This window comes from Vicia villosa, linkage group LG6 (assembly GCF_029867415.1).
Source record: "Vicia villosa cultivar HV-30 ecotype Madison, WI linkage group LG6, Vvil1.0, whole genome shotgun sequence".
Taxonomy (NCBI): Eukaryota; Viridiplantae; Streptophyta; class Magnoliopsida; order Fabales; family Fabaceae; genus Vicia; species Vicia villosa.
Window position 1 is genome coordinate 74,602,450 of NC_081185.1, and position 19,428 is coordinate 74,621,877.

The 19,428-nt window shown below is 30.2% G+C and overlaps 1 protein-coding gene and 1 non-coding gene across 2 annotated transcripts; one reads left to right on the plus strand and one right to left on the minus strand.

Moving 5' to 3' along the window:
* Nucleotides 1–4,935: 4,935 nt before the first annotated feature.
* TRNAK-UUU (transfer RNA lysine (anticodon UUU)) lies at nt 4,936–5,008 on the minus strand. Its single transcript has one exon. It is a non-coding gene; the product is annotated as a tRNA-Lys (tRNA).
* Nucleotides 5,009–5,046: 38 nt separating this feature from the next.
* LOC131609234 (uncharacterized) lies at nt 5,047–11,754 on the plus strand. Its single transcript, XM_058880909.1, has 12 exons — nt 5,047–5,941; nt 6,505–6,589; nt 6,673–6,762; nt 7,153–7,226; nt 8,128–8,212; nt 8,321–8,410; nt 8,726–8,856; nt 10,008–10,089; nt 10,178–10,225; nt 10,937–11,009; nt 11,124–11,227; nt 11,324–11,754. Exons 1-12 carry the CDS (start codon nt 5,136–5,138, stop codon nt 11,441–11,443), a joined length of 1,788 nt encoding a protein of 595 aa, XP_058736892.1. The 5' UTR covers nt 5,047–5,135; the 3' UTR covers nt 11,444–11,754.
* The last annotated feature ends 7,674 nt before the right edge of the window (nt 11,755–19,428 follow it).

Consider the following 19,428-nt stretch of genomic DNA (forward strand, 5'->3'; position numbering starts at 1 on the left):
ATTGGAGCCATTCGACATTGGCCTCTTCATCAACTTGACATTAAAAATGCCTTTTTACATGGTGATCTTGAAGAGGAAGTATATATGGAGCAACCACCTGGGTTTGTTGCTCAGGGGGAGTCCTCAAATATGGTTTGTAGGCTACACAGGTCTCTTTATGGTCTTAAGCAATCTCCGAGAGCTTGGTTTGGAAGATTCACCACTGTAGTACAACAATTTAGTATGGTCCATAGTGAAGCTGATCATTTTGTGTTTTATCGTCACTCTGTCAAAGGGTGTATCTATCTTATTGTATATGTGGATGATATTGTCATAACTGGCAGTGATCATCAAGGAATACTCCAGTTAAAACAACATCTCTTGAATCAATTTCAGACAAAAGATCTTGGTAAACTCCTCTATTTCTTAGGTGTTGAGGTAGCCCAATCTAAAGATGGTTTGGTGATTTCTCAGCAGAAATATGCTATGGATATTTTGGAAGAAACAAGTTTGTTGAACGCTAAACCAGATGATACTCCTATGGATCCAAGTGTCAAACTCCTACCCAATCAAAGGGAGCCCCTATCTGACTCAGGAAGGTATAGGAGATTGGTTGGAAAGTTGAATTATCTCATAGTCACTCGTCCGGACATTTCTTTTGCGGTTAGTGTGGTAAGCCAATTCTTAAATTCTCCTTGCCAAGAACACGTGGATGCTATTGTCCGGATTCTAAGATACATCAATTGTGCTCCAGGAAAAGGCCTCGTGTATGAAGATAAAGGACATACTCAGATAGTTGGATACTCCGATACTCATTGGGAAGGGTCACCCATTGATAGACGATCCACCTCTGGGTATTGTGTACTTGTTGGAGGAAACCTTATATCCTGGAAAAGTAAGAAACAAAATGTAGTTGCAAGATCAAGCGCCGAGGCAGAGTATAGAGCCATGGCAATGGCAACATGTGAACTCATTTGGTTAAAACAGTTGCTCAAAGAACTTCAAATTGAAGAAGCGAGACCAATGACACTTGTTTGTGATAATCAAGCTGCATTGCACATTGCTTAAAATCCAGTCTTCCATGAGAGGACCAAACACATTGAGATAGACTGTCATTTTGTCAGAGAGAAGATTGAATCAGGCAAAATTGTCACAAGCTTTGTCAACTCCAATGATCAATTAGCAAATGTGTTTACAAAATCCCTGTGAAGTCCCAGAACTAATTATATATGTGGCAAGCTTGGTGCATTTGACTTATATGCTCAAGCTTGAGGGGGAGTGTTGATATTTGTAAATATATAGTGTTAAGAATATTTGTATATAGAATAGTCCCACATCGACTATATCATGTACTTAGTTGTAATCTCTCTATATATAATAAAGTCTCCCTAGTGCTTTACAATACACACGGTTTATTCAAATGTCTCTTAGTCTATTGTATTTCAACAACTACTACCACCACTCTAACAAAATCTAATAAACTAAATGAGCTTCTAAACTCAAGTTTGGGTTTTACCAACTAGTACCCCTCTACTTCTAATCCACCCTATAATTAAATCCAAATTTATTTAATAACTCCTAAAATAAATAATAAATTCTAATATTATTTATCTTCCGACTTTATCCGATTATATAATTTAACCCCTCCCCCCCCCCCCCCCCACACACACATACTTTCGAAAATGTACATCCGAAAAAGCCCAAAAACATTAAAAATTCGGAAATATACTCTCGAAATTAGCAAAAACAACAGAATGTTATGATTGCAAGCAAATTGGGCCTTGAAAGAGGGATTTTCCAAAAAATTCAGGCAACAATAGTTTAGGATATGTAGTTTAGTATGATAGTTTGTCTAAAGAATAGGATTTGTTTTGCGTTTCATCTGCAAAGTACATTGATACATGGATTCTTGATTCTGGGGGCTCATACCATATGACGTTGCACCGAGAGTGGTTCAACTCTTTTAAATTAGGTGATTTTGGTTTTATCTAATTAGGTGATGATAAAACTTATACCATCATTGGAAAGGGGCAAATTAAAATTTCTTTGGATGATGGTGGTGTGTGCACGTCGAGTGAGGTGCGTTATGTTCCAAAATTAAGGAATAATTTGTTTTCTCTAGGTACTCTTCAAGCAAATGGTTATTCATTCCAATTAGATGGAGATAGATACATCATGAGGGTTAGCAAGGGTGCAATGACAATTACGACGACTAAATGCAACATTTATAAGTTGTTGGGGGTACAATTATGGGTGATGTAGCATGTGTTGAAACTGATAATGATACAACTAAAATGTGGCATATGTGTTTGGGTTATCTCAGTGAACGTGGGATGATATAATTACATAAGAGGAATTTGCTAAAGCGTGTTCGCAGTTACAATTGGATTGTGCAAGTATTGTGTTCTTGGGAAACAATGTAGAGTTTGTTTCAAGACCGGGCAACTAAACACCAAGGGAATCTTAAACTATGTCCCTTCTGATGCGTGGGGGCCTACAAACGAGCCATCTGTTGGAAGTTCCAGGTACTTTGTGACATCCACTGATGATTTTTCTCGTATGGTCAGAGTTTATTTCATGAATATAAATCTGAGGTCTTTGTCAAGTTCAAACAATGGAAGGTAGAGGTTGAGAACTAGGCAGAGGAATATTAAAGTATTTATGGTCCGACAATGGAACTGAATACACTAACAAGAAATTCATGCATTTTCGTGAGGAGAATGGAATCTAGAGTCACTTTTTTGTGAGGAAGACACCACAACAGAATTCTGTTGCAGAGAGGATGAACAGGAACACTGAGAGAAAAGGCAAGGTGCCTTCGGTTGAATGTTGATCTTTCAAAAGGTTTATAGGCAACAAAACTCAATATGACATGCTATCTAGTCAACAAATCACCACGAGTTTCATTGGATGACAAAGTTTGCAGAGGAGGTATGGACAGGTAATCCCATTGATCTGAGTAATTTGAGGATTTTTGGGTGTTCAACATATGTGCATATTTTCAGTGAGGATTGGTATAAACTTGACCCCAAGTCAAAACAACGAATTTGTATTGGCAACAATAAAGGTGTGAAGGGGTTGAAATAGTCAGATGTGACAGTTATGCCAGGGCAGATGGTAGGAACCACCAGTGAGTCCAAGGCAGATTGTAGATAGGGATGGCAACAGGTCAGGTCGGGTGTGTGTTTCACACTACCCAAACCCGCATCCAAAATCGGAACCCGAACCCAAACCCAAACCCAAAAGTTGTTCGGGTGGTAAAATAACACCCACAACTACACCCGTTGGGTTCGGGTTTTTTCACCCAAACCCGAACCCGCAGCAAAATACATAAAATACATTTTTCCTACAATTTTCCTATAACTTTCTACATTATATATATATATATATATATATATATATATATATATATATATATATATATATATATATATATATATATATATATATATATATATATATATAAGCTGGTGTGATTTCGGGTTTCGGGTGCGGGTTTCACACTACCCAAACCCACACCCAAAATATCGGGCGACACCCGAACCCAAACCTAGTCAACTCGTATTTTCACCCGTTGACTCGGGTTCGGATGCGGGTGGGCCCCGTGGGTGCGGGTCTGCTTGCCATCCCTAATTGTAGCCCACCATCATGATGAACTAGGCTCAAATTCAGTGGAGTGCAAGATTCAGTAGAAGTGCAAGACTATAGACTTGTTCGTGATAGGGAGCCCCGTCGTATTACACCTCCAGTGGAGTGATGTGTTTGAAGACTTAGTAGCATATACTCTTCTTACCAGTTCAGGAAACCCTTCTACTTTTTGAGAGGCTAAGGCTAGCTAGGAGAAAGATAAGTGGATGAGTGCTATGGTGAAATACCATTATGTTTCAATAACTTGGCCAGTAGGTTTGTTTAGTTGAGTTGTAAGATTCAACATCACTCATAGTTGTGATTGAGGTTGATTATTAGGGTTTAATGATTGAAAGTCCAAACACATGAGTTAGTGTTTGAGAGAAAGTGAGAGGGGTTCTCATATTTAGGGGGAAAAGTCATTAGATAGTGTTAGAAAATGCATAGGACATCATAACATTTATTGTTGCTTGTAAGACTGATTGTATTAAACTACTAATAGTGAATTTCCTTTCTTGGGTTGTAAGCCAACCATCCAAATGTAGGTGCATGTTGCATCAAACTGGGTTACAAATTGCTTGTGTTATTTATTGCTTTTCTGATCCATTGTATTATACAAGTTATTTGAGGTGGTTCTGGTTTAACTTTTCGAAATAGTTGCCAAGACATCGCGTGCAACATCTATTCCGTGAAGAACAAAATTTCTAAATTCTCAAGGACAATAGGATTGTTCAGTTTGACATCTCCAAAACGAATTCGCACCCTAACCTAATTCATGTTAATTCATGCAGGATAAAACTCTTTATCCCCGAGGTACACCACTCCCGCCCGATTTAGTGGTGAAAGCTACATTGTGAAGTTTAAAGAAAAAGGATTCTTACAAAAGGGGTTTTCTGTTTTCTCTATATTCAAACTCAGATAGTTCATGTTAATTCATGCAGGATAAAACTCTTTATCCCCGAGGTAGACCACTCCTGATTCAATGGTAAAAGCTACATTAAGAAGTTTAAAAAAAAAAAAATTCTTACAAAAGGGTTTTCTGATTTCTTTGTATTTAAATTTAGTTATTTCATATAAATATTTATAATATATTTAACTATGAATTAAAAGGCAAAAATTAGTTATATGAGAAATGGAGAAAAAACATGGACAAGGGAATGAAAAATAAATTAGAAAAGTGTTTATTTGTTTTTTTTCTTAAAATTATTGTCTAAATATATTTAGAATGTGATTTTTAATTAAAAATAGCTTATATGACTATTTATAATGTATTTAGCTCGGAACTATATAAGTTAGTTTTATGAGTAAAAATAATGAAAAAATCAATTTCGCCGTCTGTGGGAATCGAACCCACGACCACGTGGTTAAAAGCCACGCGCTCTACCAGCTGAGCTAAGACGGCTACACATTTTCCTGTTTCATCAATTAATACATATCGTTTTATATTCTCTCATTTGAACTGAAATTGAATCACTTCATCAAGCTAAAACCGCACTGAATTTGCAGAACCCCAATCTCTCTGCGTTCCTATGGCGGAAATCTCCGATTCTCCACCGGAATCAAAACCCATCGAAGAAAATACTCAAACTCCGATAACAGAATTCGATTCCAAAACCATGCGAAAGACCAAACCCGGCGTTAAACGCCTCATCATGACCCTCACAGTCCTCGTCTCCTTCATCCTACTCAGTCCACTTCTCTTGAAATCCATCGAAATCTACCGCGCGCCACTTCCGTTCGATGAAATCGACTCATTCTCCTCCAAAATCGAATTGAACGACTTGCTTTTCCCGTGCAGATTTCAAGCCATCTTCGTCGGTTTCAATTTTAGCGTTTCGAATCACGAAGTTGGAGAGGTTATCCGGAGTAAAATGTCCGAATTCAGCCTCGGTGACTCTCGATGTGGTTGCTCCAACAATTACTCCGTCTCGGCTGTACTTGATTTAGCCGAGGCTGAGAAGGATGGTTTGTATGCTGAAGTCAATGATGTTGATTTTGGCGGAAAATTGAGGGAGAATGACGAAGAGGCGGATGAAATGGTGAAGAGGTTGGTGAATATGTATGGAGAAGAGAAGGTGTATAGTGTTGTGGTGGTGAATGGTGAGGAAGAGGTGAAGGCTGTGGTTGGGAAGTATAGGCATGCGTGGATTCTCGGAAAGGTTTCAGAGGAGGACGCAGTTGTGCGTGTGGCTGAGATTTTTTCTAAGGTGTTTGTTAATGGTGGGAGTGAAGATGGTTTGATTCATAATGAGTTTATGCCGGTTGGTGCTGATGGGAGGATTGTTCTTTCTTTCAGTTTGCTTAATGCAGACCCGCGGGATTGGGTTTATGATTGGTATGTATGAATTATGAAATGTGATTTTGATGAACAGTTTGTTTTGTTTCTATTTTTGTGTTGTAGGAGAGGCTGTTTTTGGAATTCATATGCAATGTGTAATTGTAATTTGTAAATTGGGGTAGATAAAGAATGCACATGTTTGCCAAATTTATAGTGCCGAAGTTTGCCAAATTTATAGTTGGATGGTAGTATAGTAGAGATTAGTCTCACTGTACTTATGCCTTATTTGGATAAATAACTTAGTTAAGTGCTTATCATACAAGTGCTTATGCGTAAACTTTTTCTATAACAATAGATAGACTAAAGTAAACTGTGTTTTCACATAAGACATTAGTAGTTTTCAATGCTATCTTGGAGAGCTTATGGAAATAAGTTAAAAACAATTTATAGACATGTCCCTAAGCCCTCTCAAAATAGTCCCTTCATGATAATATGTTAAAGATTGTTTAAAGTTTAAATCCCGCTGGTCGTGCTTTTTTTTTGGTCATGTCTGGTTTATTAGCTTAGTTATCATTATGAATATTGTAAGTTCAAAGTCTTTGTGTTAATCTTATTTGTAGGGATTTCAGTGAAATAGATGAAACTTTGTTACAACCTGTCATTGAGGCTCTGCAACCTATAGCTGATGTCACTGTTGAAAGCCAGGTGATGTCTCATAAATGTGAAAGTTGCAATACTCATTTTATGCTTTGTATTCAAGTGATTTCATTGTTCCTCCTAATTGCCAGGTTTTGTACCATACACCAAAGGCTTCGTTTTCTGATTGGGATGATGAACATGGCAGCCACATATTCACTACTCAGGATCTTCCTTTCTTTGTATGCTCTATGGTTTTGTGCTATCATTTATAATTTTTAAATACAGTTATTTTGAATAGAATTGCCATGTATTTAGTTCTATCTTATCTTGTGACTTTGCGAACTTATATCAATTGGATGGATGATACAATTTTCCATATAGATCACTTGACATAATAGCGCGATGTCGCTTAGAAATGATATGTTGACTGTTTAGATGCTTCTTTATCTCAAGTTATGTATGTGTCTCTCTTTCATTTAGTAAAATTTATGTTAATTCTTTTTTTTGTTGTTTATGTGAAATCTGCTGCACACTGCACCATCTATTTATGTCATATTTCATTTTATGTCTCTTGTAACTGAGATACTTTATTAATTTTTTATTGACTTGAATGCTTCTATCTTAAACAGGTGAATTCCAATGAATGGCACTTAGATACTTCAGTTGCAGCTGGTGGGAGGTCAAAAGTATTGCAACTTGTGGTGTATATTACTTCAGCTCTCCTAAATTAATTTACTTGTTGACATTTAAAAGCTTAGATTCAATTTATATATCTTGCACTGGCATTATGACATACATGTTATGCAGTATTGAACTTCAGCTCTCCTAAATTAACTTACTTGTTGGCATTTAAAAGCTTAAATTCAATTTATATATTTTTGCACCATCTTTATGACATAAAGTTATGCATCATTGACAATCTGTGTGATCTCTAATTATATAAAGTGCAACTCCACTAGTCCTGTGTATTTCACGGCATGACTATTCCATCGTACCTTACAGGTTCCATGTCCCTTCTACATAATCACGTCCAACATCACCATGGTTGTTTGGGGCATGTCCTAGGCTAACTGATTTAGGTCCATCTAAATTTTTTATTCTGCAGGCATGCACCAGGTACCCATGATGATGTTGGACCCGATTCTGTACGAGTTACATGTAGCTTATGAGGTGCACCAGGAATGTCATACCATGACATACCCTAAGCAGTGGTACTGCAAATTATACATCGTCTGTCTGCCGTCAGGCCCGCCACCATCCCCATATTAGGAAAATGACCGCTTAAAGATTTGGAAGAGTCTGTTTTGTTTGTGAGATATTAGTAATAGTAGCAGTGATTGTTGCAACATGAGTTTTTTCTAAATTTATTTTGGCCTTGCAATGCCTTAATCCAGCTGCTGATGTACGGTATGAGTGTGAGTACTGAGTAGGACTGTATTTTACTGTGTTTCTGCTACTGTTGTATCAAACCGACTATGCAATATAACAGATGATGCATGGTTTTGATGTATGTTATTTTACTTATCTCATTTATTTTTGTGATTTCACACGTAATAAAGAAAATAACCGAGTTAGATTTCTACCTTTTAATTATGTTTTGTCAGATATATTCCATCTGCGAAGGAGTGTCCTCTACAACTGGAGCTTCCGAATGGAGATCTCTCTAAGACTAATGGCTTTATATCGCCAGTTATTTCTCTGTTTCACCTTCTACACTATCATGTTTTTTTTTTTTTTGTGGGTTACAAATTACCTAATTGGTTAACATTATGAAGAGCCTATTCTGGACTATTGCAGATGTGGGGAGGTGTTGTGGTATGGAACCCCCAGAGCTGTATAAAGGATGTGGAAAGTAAGGATCTAGTCAGACATATGATTTCTCCTCAGGTTTTTCTCTCACTTATTAATAGGCACTGTTTGTTACTATGCTTATTATTGACAATATTTGCTTCTCAGTTTTAAACCAGCACCGTGGAACTTTCTTTTCCATGTATGATTCACTTGGACCTAGGTTTACTTTAAACCAAAAATTGATAGACTTTTGTTCGGAGGGCATTTCATTTCAGTAGCTTTTAAAAGCTATTTTTTTGTTTAAATAAATAATTCAATGCCATTTATTTATGCAGTTATGCTTACTGTTCCACTATTGTTGATTTCATTAATTATCTCGCTGAGCATTGTCGCGTTCATATACTGAAACAGGATCTCCAGAAGCTCTTTGAAGTTCTAATGGGGCAGATTCGGCAACTTCTTGGTCTGAAGTCTGATGACCTTTATGTTGGTGAGTCAGGTACATCCACTCTCCTAGGGAGTGAAAGAGGCTTCACAGAATGGTAAGAATAGTATTAAACTTGTTTGATTCCTTGACTTTTGTTGGTATTTAAATGTATATCTTGTTGTAGACCTGTGACTTTTATCGCTAATGATAAATATTTCATGAATTTTGAATGATATGGATGTGGTTAATTTTACATTAACTATATGTTCATAGTATTAATCATGTTAATCTATCCTAAAAACATTTCTAATACATCCAACCCACCAATGTTGTGATGGTCGCTTCATAAATCGTAAGACCTTGCAATATTAAAATTTCAGTCATCCCTTCAATTCTATCACGTGTGCAGAATCAAACAAGGCTTGGATTAGATGCGATCATGTGGAAGATTTAAAAAATCGTGAGGTTGTGCAATCTCAAACAATTGTGTTTATTTTTTAGTCTGGAATAACCACCATAAACTCATGCTATACAACTGCAATGTCTCGGGTTAGAACCCGGGACAAGGTGTCCAACTTGACAATATCGGCATTGCCAATTGAGCTAGGCCTTATGGACAAAACAACTGTGGCTTAAGTCAGCCTTGTTATGATTCTACATTTTACAAGATCTTGTAACCCTCTTTCCGATCCTACATAGGATCTCGATCTTAACAACACAACATCCTGCCACACGCTATCCCGGTGGTATCCTAGTCCTGGGGTCAGTTGTGCTGCGCTACTATCTGGGATTGACAATATATAGCTACTATTACTATTAAGTTGAAAACTATTTAAAGTGGCTTTCTTTTGCAGAAGATATTATTTTGAGTAATACCTTATGTATTTTGGACTGTTTTCTATGTAATATATATGTTGAAAATCATTTGATCCCAAAATCATTTGATCCCAAAATCATTTTTAAAATATTATTTTCCTATATTAGTTATAACAATCAAAGTGAAGTGTCATCTTCGGCAACTTTGAAGAGTGGGAAAATGACTTCCATTGTCTGATAACTTAATGAATTTTACCGTCTTTAATTAGTTGCATCATTTTACTTGAAATTATTTTTTGTTGCACCAAATTGGAAGATTATTTTTCTGGATTTTTTTTGTAACAAATGCATACAACTGTCAATAATAATTTCAAAAACATTTTTCTGTTATTTTATCTTGCTGAAGACAAATCACTGTAAAAATAATTCTTGTTTGCTGATTGTGTGTAGGGAATTGGATTTTTTGTCACGGAAGCATTTTTGCTTTAATCTCCTTTCGTGTGCCACAACGCTTAAATCTCTTTCTAAATTGGTATGTTTATCTTTTAGGTCGCTTCAGTTGATTATGTTTTAAATGTTTATTGTTTAGGGAAAGCTTGTTAGACTCCTATTTCTTGCAGGTACAATCATTACCAAGGATGATTATCATGGATGAAATTGGAAAACAGGTGATTTTTTTGACTAGATGTTTCTTTTTTTCATTGAACTTATTAAGATTGTTAGTTTAGACTTAGAGTTTGTTAGGAACCAGTTAGGTTGTTAGTTGCGTATGATCAGTGATAAACAAGCTCTATTAATAGAGTAACTGTATCTCTTTTTCTAGATCTTTTTTCTAGATCTTTGTTGCATATAGACAGTGAAGATTTTAAGTTTATGATATTCAGGGCATGCTTTTTATAGATTAAAATAATAGTGATTTTGATATAAATATTCTAAAGATTATTTTTTAGAGGTTTTTAAGAAAAGCATAAATTATTTTGTGTTTGTTTAAAATTATAAAAGAGATTTGAATTTTTCTCTCTTCTTTTAAAAATGATTTTTGTCAAAAGTTCATCAAAATAGATTTTCATTTTCAAGATAAAGATCATTCTAACAAAATGATTTTTGAAACAATCTTATACACAAATATAACTAAAACATAAAAAATTATGTATATATTTCTTAATCTTGAACAAACAAGCCCTTATTGTCAGATTTGGGTCATTGACTCATAAACACTGTATTTGTAGTTTCAGTAGTATATATAAAATTCATTTTATTGTATACAATTACATCTTCCAGATTAGTTGATGTAAAAATATTTCTTTCTTCAAATTTAGTTTATAAAAGATGCTTTGATATTCCTTGTCTTTCCTCAATCTTTTATTGTTTGTGAACAGGTGACGTTTTCTCTGGAGGCTGCAAAATCTGCTCAAACTAATGCAACTGTTGGAATGTATGATGCTTCAGCTGGTATGCTTTTTTCCAGACTTAATCCTAACTAATTTAAAAGCTTGTTATTAGCTGGATGAAGATTTACAGGTTATTCTCTATTGCTAAAATATGCTGTTCATATTTTCTTGTCAGTATCATCAAGGCAATCAAGAACTCTTGCAGAGGATGCCTTTTTTCATCCCTCAATTATGTCCATCAGCTATTATTCTTTTGAGCATTGTTTTGCCATCTATTCGGTCTGTCCTTTACCTTTTCTCTTCTCTTTATAAATACAACAATTTTTTCTCTAAGCTACAAATTGTTTACTGATTCTCATGTCTCTTCTCCTGCAGCCATTTTTTCTGCCAGTTATAATGCATGTCCTTTTAGCTGCTTTAAGAGAATGGAAAAGATACAAGCAAGAAAATAGAAAGTACTTGGCTTGGAAAGCCAAAGCAAAAGCTGTATCTTAATTGTTGATCAACAGTGAGAAGTTGAAGCTAGTTTCCAGGTAGTTGAGGCATTGTGAGTGTCCTCTCTCCTCAATACCTGGTTCTTTTGTAAGTTTATTGAAAATGACAGTAGTGCTGACACGGTCTCTAGGGCCAACTGACTAGGATTAGAGGAACAGGACATTGATGCCCGCCGCCCTTGGTTGTAACAGTATTTCTTTTGATTTTTTATTGAAAGGTAGTTATACCACTGTTATGAGTAAATTGAGGCCAAAGTGCACATTTTAATTTTTTTCCTTCCAGTAATTGAAAATTCTATCTATTCAGTCTTCTGAGCATCGTTCAGAATGAAAGTGACAATTGGCTAGATTTGGTTCAATTGTGCGTGTCATTGAATGGGATTCTCAATGTATATTTTTATTTTCTGTGTTTTTCCTCAATTTAATTGAAAATATCAATTAAACAGCTTTCTTGATGTTAAAATCTAGGGGTGGTAATTGATTTAGGTAGATCCGAACCAAATCATAGTGTTTGGGTTGAACATTTTTTCAGTTCGGGCAAGAACCGAATCAAACCAATGAGATCTAATGACAATTGGTTCGGACATTAGATTTTCAATTTCCTATCAAATCCAATTCAAATCAATCATAATTAATTATCATGAAAATTACTACTATGTTAATTTAATTTGTTATTAGAAAATTGTTAGTGTAATGTGGTAACTAAGTATAGAGCTAAGAAATACATTCATTATCTTCTTAATTTAGGTGACTAGTTATAAATTCAAAAATCTTTATGTTATATATTTTTCTTGTTAGATATTTTTGAATCTATTAGGGAAAATTTGCTAGTCCAATATTTAAAATTGAACACTATTAGTACTATATTTTTATATTATTATGAAAAATTAATTTATGTTAATAAGTTTTTTTTCAAATTTTTTTGCATTTTTTTATCTACCTGATTAATTTGATTAATTTCGGTCCGGGCTTTATCACAAAAATTTACAAATTCAATCCAAATCAATCTATTTAATTTTAATCGAATTGAGGATCAAATTCTCTCAAAATCGAATCAAACCGATCCGCGACCACCTCTAGTAAAATCATACAAAATCACTATTGATATTATTAGTATACTAGATGTCCACCCGCATGATAGGCAGATAAGTTTTATTAAATAAATAATAAATATTATAGTTTAAATCAATAGTTTAAAATATAATGATATGAATTAGTAATAGTTCAGTAGTTTGTCTATCTTAAAAAATTAACAATGTATATTTTCAACAAAATGAAAAAAATCGTAAATTAAAAATAATAAAATTAATAGAGTAAAACATATTTAAAATGTTTTCGTTGTTATTATTAGTATAAAAAATCCATATACTAATTAACTACAAATGATTTAAAAAATAAATGTAGATATTATAGGTAGCATATCATAATAAATTATGAATTTGTGATAATTTTAATAATTTACGTTATTTATTATCATAATAAGTCATAATTTTAATTATTCAATTTGTTATTATTCTTTTTTACTTTGCGTTTTAATAATTTTAAACTATTTCAATTCATATTTGATCTATGATCCGATAAAAATATATGGTTTTCTATTTTAATTTAATATATAGATAAAAAAACAAAACAAAAAAAGAAAATAGAAATAATTTATTTGCTTGTATGTTTAAAAAGAATAAAAATATATATTTACAACAAAATTTAAAAAATGAGAGAAAAAGACCATAAAGTAGAAATAACATTAAAAAAATATAAATAATAGAAAATACTTAAAAACATAATAAATTGATTAAATAAAAAAGAGAAGAAACAACAACAACAAGTTAAAGAGTACTGTAATATTAATATAATTGAATGTTCAATTTAACAATTCTCCATCCATGAAATCTTTATATCTCTGTAAAAATTAAAAAGAGAAGAAATAATTAAATAAAAATAAAATAAAAATAAAACAATAGAAAAAGATAATATATAATAAATATTTGAATAATATAATATAATAAATGGGATGTGTATTTTCATCCTTCATAATTGTAAAAATGGTAGAAAGATTTAAATAGTTTAACAAAAATTGTTGTGTTTGTGTTTTATCTATATCCTATATTTATACTATTTGATTGATACAAATCATTAGATAGAATTGAATTAAAAGAGTTACTGGGTTACTATATTTATATTATTTAATTGATACAATATGTTAGATGGAATTGAGTTAAAGGAGCCACTGGACTGACGATATTTTAATCAGAATATATCTTGTAAAATTTCAGATTACAATTATCTAATCAATGCCTATTCATGATAAAATATAAGATTTGTATTCTTTTATTTCTCTAAAGATTCGGTAGAAAAAAAATAAAAACTTTTATTTCTCTAAAAATTGAGTAGAAAAACATAAAAATAATAAAATTGAATATAAAAATTAAGGGAAAGTGAATAATTATAAATTCAATCAATTTTGATAAAAAAGAAGAAGGGAAAAGAAATGATCTATATAGACTTTAGAGTAGAAAAATAAAATAAAGATGATAAAATTGAACATGAAAATTAAGGAAAAGTGAATAATTAGGAGTTCAATCAAAATTGATTGAAAAAAAAAGAAAAAATAAGTGTTCTAAAGTGATGCTAAATACAAATACTCCATAGAGTTTAAAAGCGACATACAAATAAATTTATTTATCTTCATTTATATAATTTATATAATTTGTGAATTTTCTATTTTAATTTCACAATTCTACTTATTTTCTATTTTAATTATTAAATTGGTGTTATAAATAGTTAATCTATTGTTTTATTTATTAATTTTATGTTGATTTATTTTAAATACTTAAATTATAATATAAAACATCAAAACAATTAACTTATTTTTAAATCACATATGTAACTTATATCGAAATTATTTATATGAATATATTTCAAATTATTTTTTAAAATTATAATAATTATTATTAACATTCAAATAACCGTGCATCGCACAGATAATACTGATAATAATAATAATAATGATAATAATAATAATAATCTCCAATAATTAATCAATTAATAAATAATAATAATAACAATCCTTTAACTTCTCCCACAATTTTTTCCTACAAAATCTACAATAATTAATAAATTAATAAATAATAATAATTATAAAAATAATCTTCAATAATTAATAAATTAATAAAAAATAATAATAACTGTAATTATTATTATACTAAATTATAATCCTACAACTTCTTCCCACCAATTTTTCACGCCAAAACATATAATTAATAATTAATTAAATTAAATTAAATAAATTTGCTAATTATAAGTTAATTAAATAAATATTTCTAATTGTAAATAATAATAAATAAATTAATTAAATAATTATTAACATTAAAATATACAAAATACAAAATTTAGATTAACAACGTAACTCCCAGTAATTCAACTTCCACTAACTCATCGTGGTCTTAAGATTTTAATATTTCTATTTGTTTTTTAATTTTAATATCCCATGTAAATGGCCCACGTAATTTTAAAACTACCATACAAAGTCACAAACTGCCACTATAATGAGGACATTACACCCTTAACGCAGTATATATATAAATGATTTTGGTACTAGGTGTTTTGGCTAACATCTTCAAAATCCAACTTTTCTGTTTAGTTATTTTGCATTTTACATATTCTTTCACCAAAAGCCTCATTTCCCTATTTTATTAGATCTCCATATTATATTCGTTTCTTCCACGCCACGAACATTATATTACGGATTTATATACTTTGCAGCTTTTTTGATCACATAATTTATGTCAAAGAAATTCTCAAAGTCTCTTGCATTTGCATTTCTCCTTCTAAGCTTTTAGTTTCCTGCTCCTCAAAAATCAACCAAAATTCTTTTTTAATTTATAATTAATAATTAAGTCAAAATAATATTCATCCTACTAACATATATTTTCTACTTCATTTATTATAATCAATCATAGTTATAATTCTTTTTCTTTTAATCTATAATAAATAATAATTAAATTAAAATAATATTCAACACACTCACTCATATTTATAAAGTGCAATAGGAAAGAGAGGAGCATGCGACATATATAGAGATTGAAACAAATTACCATAATTTAAAAACGTAATATAATCAATATTTATTTGTATTATTTATAAAATTTAAAACATTTAAACCTTTTTTTTTGCATAGTAGTGAATTTTGTTTATGCATTGTAACTTTTAATATTTAATTGAGTCATTTTATAAAAGATATATTAATATACAATTTTTAATGACCAAACTCTTATATAAGATGAACATTATATATATGGTTATTATTAAAAGATAGTACAACATATTTATTCTTTTCATAATTTTTATATATAAAAAACGCATTAAATATAAAAATTCATTCGGATAATTTATGTTATAAGTTGCTTTAAAATATGATATTATAAATTATTAATTTAAAAAATTTTATATCCGTGCATCGCACGGGTGGATGACTAGTAATAATAATAGTCCAATAATTTCTCTCACAAAATTTTTCTACAAAATCTCCAATAATCAATAAATTAATAATACACATTACGTCATAAACCAAATCCGTCGAGGAGCTGCAAAATATTTACCACAAAACACCCAGCAGAAAACTCAAACGGACTATCTATCTATACTATTCTATAATATGATAACTTCTCCCACAAAATTTTCCTCCAAAATCTCTGATAATTAATAAATTAATAAATAATAATAATAATCTTCAATAATTAATTAAATAATAAACAATAATAATAATAATAATAATAATAATAATAATAATAATAATAATAATAATAATAATAATAATAATAATAATAATAGTAATCCTATAACTTCTCTCACAAAGTTTTTCTACAAAATTTATAATAATTAATAAATTAATAATACACAATTCATCATGAACCTCACCCTTCAAGAAGTTGCAAAATCTTTACCACAAAACACCCAACAAAAAACTCAAACGAATTATTCTTTACTTCAAAGTATCAAAAAACTTTTTTTTTTTATTATTCTCTTTATTCTTATTTTCTAATATTAAATATTTTTATTTTTTATTTTATTTTATTAATGTTTATTAATTTATTTTTTTTTAAGTACACACTTTAAAATATCAAAAGCTTTTTTATTTATATTTTATCAAAAAGAGTGTTAATTTATATTATAAATCAGTAGTATAATTATTTAATAGTGTTAATTTATATTATAAATCAGTAGCATAATTATTATAAACAATAAATATATTATATATTTAATCTATTTCTTTAAATAATTATTATTAATAATTAATAATTTTATAATATTAATAATCAATACATTTATAAAATATACGTCGTATAGCACGGCTGAACGTCTAGTTAACATCTATAATATCTTAATTTTGGAAAAACTTCTATAATATCTTTTCATTATTAGCAACTATAATATCTTTCCATATATTTAGGAAATGGCATTAGAATCTCTAGAAAGAAAACAAAAAAATTTTAAATAAAATTAGAATAGATCTTGTGTACGGGTATCAATGAATCCAAAATATTAAAATCAAATCCATCAAATAAATTTAATTTTTGTTTAATTTTAATTTTTTAAAACTTAGATTTGATTTAAATTTAAAGTTTGAAATTTTATTGGTATGGGTTTCTTGATTTTCACCTAATTGCTATTATTACGCTAAAACCAAATTGATTGGTTAAAAAAAGTTTTTTCTTTTATCATTAAATTAAACTAAATTAGATTAACTTAGATTTGATTTAAATTTAAATTATTTTATTTAAGAAGATCTTTTGTATTCTTTATATATGAAAAGAGAGTACGGTTTTCTATAATATCTTAGTTTTCAAAAAAACTTCTATAATATCTTTTCATTATTAGCAACTATAACATCTTTCCATATATTTAGGAAATAGCATTAGAATCTCTACAAAGAAAAAGAAAAGAAAAAATATTTAATAAAATTAGAATAGAACTTGTGTACGGTACCAATGAATCCAAAATATTAAAGTCAAACCCATCAAATAAATTTAATTTTGTTTAATTTTAATTTTTTAAAACTTAGATTTGATTTACATTTAAAGTTTGAAATTTTATTGGTATCGGTTTCTTGATTTTCACCTAATTGCTATTATTACGCTAAAACCAAATTGATTGGTTAAAAATAGTTTTTTCTTTTACCATTAAATTAAATTAAACTAAATTAAATTAAATTAGATTAAATTAGATTTGATTTAGATTTGATTTAGATTTAAATTATTTTATTTAAGAAGATCTTTTGTATTCTTTATATATGAAAAGAGAATACAGTTTCTTTTTTGAGCTTATTAACTTGACTTTAGTCTTCCATTGAATCTCAAAGTAATCATGAAAACTCTCAATTCTCGTTCAAACAAAGATTTCATGCCAACTGATGATGAACTTCTTCAAAAATTTCTCTACAACAAAATTAATAACAAACCAATTCCCGATTATCTCAACATTCTCGAACATGATTTATTCGGTACTAACCAAAATCCTTTGGATATATGGAACGAATTTGAAGCTTCGTACTCATATGGCGGAAAAGATCTATATTTCTTTACTACCTTACAGAAGAAATCTGCTACGAGCACACGCTTCGTTCGCACTATTGGCAATGGTAATTGGGAAGGCGAAGACAGCGGAAAAAATATATTTGCCAAAGACACGAACCAACTCCTCGGTTTAAAAAAACGTTTTCGTTTTGAGAAGAGTAACACTCCTCAAGATGGTGGATGGATCTTGCACGAATATAACCTCCACAAATCTTTGATTAACAATACTCCGGTAAGAAAATTTTATGTTACATTAATAGTTTGTTTTAACATTAACTAGTTTAAAGACTAAATAGTTATTAATATTTTTTTGGCAGGTAAACAATTATGTATTATGCAGATTTAGAAAGAATTTGAAACCAGAATCACAAAGTACACAAGAAAAATCAAGTATAGCTGATCAATCCAATTCTCATTTAAGAAAAACTTCAAGAACAAAAAATTGTTATGCACAAGAGAGTACAGAAAAGACTATGATTGCTAAAGAAAAAGAACCAATAATTCTTAAACAAGAATTTGTCACTCCTAAACAAGTAAAACCACTCATATCGGTAAGACTTTAATAATATTTTATTTCTTTATTAATGATTAATTATCATTTGTTTTGATTATTTTCAAAATCATCATCATATTTGTTTTTTCGTCTCTTTTTTTTTTAAAGGAATAGTCACAAATCATATGGTGGATTTATGTCTGTCTTTTTGGATTGTTGTTACGCAGAAACATAATGTTTTGGTGAAAAAATATATTATTTATGAAGAAGCAATAACTCAATCAAATGATGGTGGAAACAAGAAAAAATATGAGGATAATATAGAGTTTGTATATAAGGGAAGAAAAAGAAAATGCATAAGTACATGGCCAGAAGAGAAAAGATTTATTGAACAAAAATCTATTTTTGAATATGTAAGTATTATATTATAAAGCATTGTGGAAACAACTTTTTTTGATATATTAATTAAAAATAAATGATTATATATATATATATATATATATATATATATATATATATATATATATATATATATATATATATATATATATTCACATATTAATTTTGTATTGTCATTTTAATTTCTTATTATTGTACTCTTATTATCATTTTTCAGGAGTACAATAATCTATTTTATGGAGAAAATATTGCACAAAATCCAAAAAATCAAGTTGATAGTAGAAATAGCAAAATCGAGGTGGTTGAAAGAACTAAGCAAAGAGAATGTAGTTTTATCAAAGAAGATGACACTGTCATCATCATGAATAAAGAAGAAGAAGAAGAAGAAGAAGAAGAAGAAGATGATGATGATGATGATGATATGTCTTGGCCCAAATTTTTTGCAAAGAATCTCTTGGAAATTAATGAAGGAAAAAAGATCATAAATGAAGATGATGTTCAAATGCTTAACAATAGTTTTCA